This window comes from Tripterygium wilfordii, chromosome 13, assembly GCF_013401445.1.
Source record: "Tripterygium wilfordii isolate XIE 37 chromosome 13, ASM1340144v1, whole genome shotgun sequence".
Classification (NCBI taxonomy): domain Eukaryota; kingdom Viridiplantae; phylum Streptophyta; class Magnoliopsida; order Celastrales; family Celastraceae; genus Tripterygium; species Tripterygium wilfordii.
The window spans coordinates 6,223,258-6,226,079 of NC_052244.1; the positions used below are offsets into that span (position 1 = coordinate 6,223,258).

The following is a 2,822-nucleotide window of genomic DNA, read 5'->3' on the forward strand; positions in this document are numbered from 1 at the left end:
CTTAATTCAATGGATACTTTTGACTATCACATTCAAGATAATTAATCCACTTCAGGGCCGGACCCAAAGCAAACTCGATGGGTTCAATTGATCCCGTTATTTTTTTTTTCATATACTTACTTATAAAAATTGATTCTGACCCCACTCATATAACATATTTGATTGATCTTGGAGTTAGAATGTGAACTGTGCCATAACCCCATACGCTTGGGAGGCTGGGTCCGCCCCTGATCCACTTAACTTATTGGCAAAATAGTTGTCACAATAAATCGGAACATTTGGAGTTAAAAGAATATAAATGTGTGGTTCACAATTAAGGTTAATGCTTGAAACAAGTCAAAGAGTTGGTTAAGTTAGACATCGAACCCTAATACAAATTGGCAAAATCTAAAGTCCTATCATACTATATTTTCAACTAAAATCGTTATGCCAATTAACTTAACTAGTGCCGCAATTTCATACAATTGCTTTAAAATCTTGACATTAAATAACCAATTCCTATCATACTAATAGTCCCATAATGATAAACATAAGTAGTATGACCCATGGACAAAAAAAAAAAAGTAGTATGACCCACAATTGAGACTTAGACTTTCAACAAGTAAACGATTTTAGTTATCCAAAATATCAAACCCTAACATACTTGGCAAAATCTAAGCACCCAATGAACATCTTTTAACAATAAGACCCATTCAATTGATTATCGTAGTTGATGTCACAGTTTCAAGAATTACTAAAATCATAATATTGAATATTTAGTTTTAGTCATGTTAAAATTCCCAAAAATAAATATACAAATCAACACCTAAAAATACATAGTTACTCACGATCTCGAAAGCATTCAAAAACTTCATTCATTGAAATCAAATTTTACACCAAGAATCAAGATAAACCTAAGTAGAGAGAATACTACAAAACTAAGGCTTGAATGGGAATGACCTCCTTCTCTTCCCTAAAATTCTAAGGGACCTTGACTACAAGAAAACAGTTCATTTGCGATGAATTTTCCATCGCAAAAACCTTCGTTGTAAAAATTTTACGACGGAATTAATGTTGGGACGGATTTTGCGACGGAATAATTTCATCGCAAAAAATTAATTGAAAGATAATTTTGCCATTTATCGACAAACATAATCCGTCGCAACTTACCACGGAAATTAGAGACGAATTTCCGTCCTTTAATTAATGAATTATTTATATACATATATATTTTATGATTTGCGATAGAAATGGTGTTTACATTCCGCCACAAATACATGACAAAAAAATTAATTATTTAAAAAATAATTTTGTGACGAAATGATTTCCGTCGCTAATATATTTTTATTATTTAATTTCTAAATAATTATCATTGATATAATTAATTAAGATAATTAAATTAAAATGCCTAAAAGATATTTCAATTAAAAATAAATTATTTATAATTATGTTAAAACTGTTTGTCAAATTATTACAAAACAAATTCAACAATCCCCAAATCTAATCCTCATTAGTAGAGTGCTCATCATCCTTGGGGTCATCAACGGATGGTCGCACATCAAACCGAGCAAAGAGATCATGCATCCTCTAATTTTATTCATCCATCATCTGCCTTCATTCCCCACCTCCTACTGCAAGGTACTAATAATCTCATGATATTCTGTGGTCTGACCTACAAATTGATCCAGTAATTCGGTGTTCATTCAAGCCATGCGCTGTCATCTGGATCGTTCACTGGACGAAGAAGACAAACAACACAGACAATGCGCCTCTAATCCAAGACCGTAGACAAGAACTTTCTTATTGAAGCCCCTAATCACCTCCATGAAACCGCGGCTCAAAATATGACTCGAGTCCACCCTCTGAGGTCGATGCCTATGTGGACTTGTAGTTATTCTGTATCATAAGTAAAAAATTTATAATATCAAATATCATCAGGACTTAAATATCATATTAATATATATTCAAATTTAATAAAATTTATATTACTTATATATGTTCTCGTAGCTCCTCCATCAACAGTCTTGCGTACCCTTTTCCGATGGGTACGAAGAAACCCGACCATATTCTTTTTTCTGTAATGTAAGTTAAAAGACAAGTTAATTTTTATTTTATAGTGGATAAACAATTGAAAATTTAAACTTTATTAAAAATTATAAAATTTACCAATCTCTTGTAATGCTCCAAGTGTAGAATAGAGCCACAAGTATGAACTATTTTGCCAATATAAGATAATCGGTTCATCTTTCCCTTCTCCCTTTTCTTCACGTACTCTGGGTTTGCCCATATCCTGTGAAGGTCATCCCTGACTCGCTGACGCATCCATTCACCTTTGTCTTTCTCTCTTCGAATTTTCTCCAACATTCCCCGCAATAATTTACACTCTCCTTATTCCACAATCTCTTTATTTCATGATCATAACCTGCATGTTCGGTGGCGGGATCTAGGTGGTGGGTGTAGGTCAGGTAGGGGAAATTTGTGGAAGGATGCGAGTCATCATGAAGATGGGTGATGGATTCTACGCCCACATCTCAGAGGTGTATAGCTGGGGATGTGACATCATATTTGATATGATTGGATGGGTGGGTATAATAGAAATTTACAGAGGAGAGGGATGAGGTTGTGCTGTTAGGTCCAAGTTGGCGATGATGACCTCGATCAGATGGAGTACAAGTACGACCACTCGAATGATCGCCAGATATCTCTAATTATAACAAAAAAAAACATTGTAGCTTCATATTCATAATAAAAAATTTGTTCACAAGTTAGTATTTTTGCTATACAGGAAAAAGCCACAGAATATACGAAAAGCAATAGCAACAAACCAATGTACGACAGCTCAA

The 2,822-nt window shown here is 33.9% G+C and overlaps 1 protein-coding gene across 1 annotated transcript; it reads right to left on the reverse strand.

Moving 5' to 3' along the window:
* Nucleotides 1–1,697: 1,697 nt before the first annotated feature.
* Nucleotides 1,698–2,343, reverse strand: LOC120012494. The gene is made up of 3 exons (XM_038863925.1): nucleotides 2,146–2,343; nucleotides 2,029–2,054; nucleotides 1,698–1,875 (listed from the first exon to the last, which is right to left on the reverse strand). The coding sequence occupies exons 1-3, from the start codon at nucleotides 2,341–2,343 to the stop codon at nucleotides 1,698–1,700; spliced, it is 402 nt and encodes a 133-aa protein (XP_038719853.1).
* Between the last annotated feature and the right edge of the window lie 479 nt (nucleotides 2,344–2,822).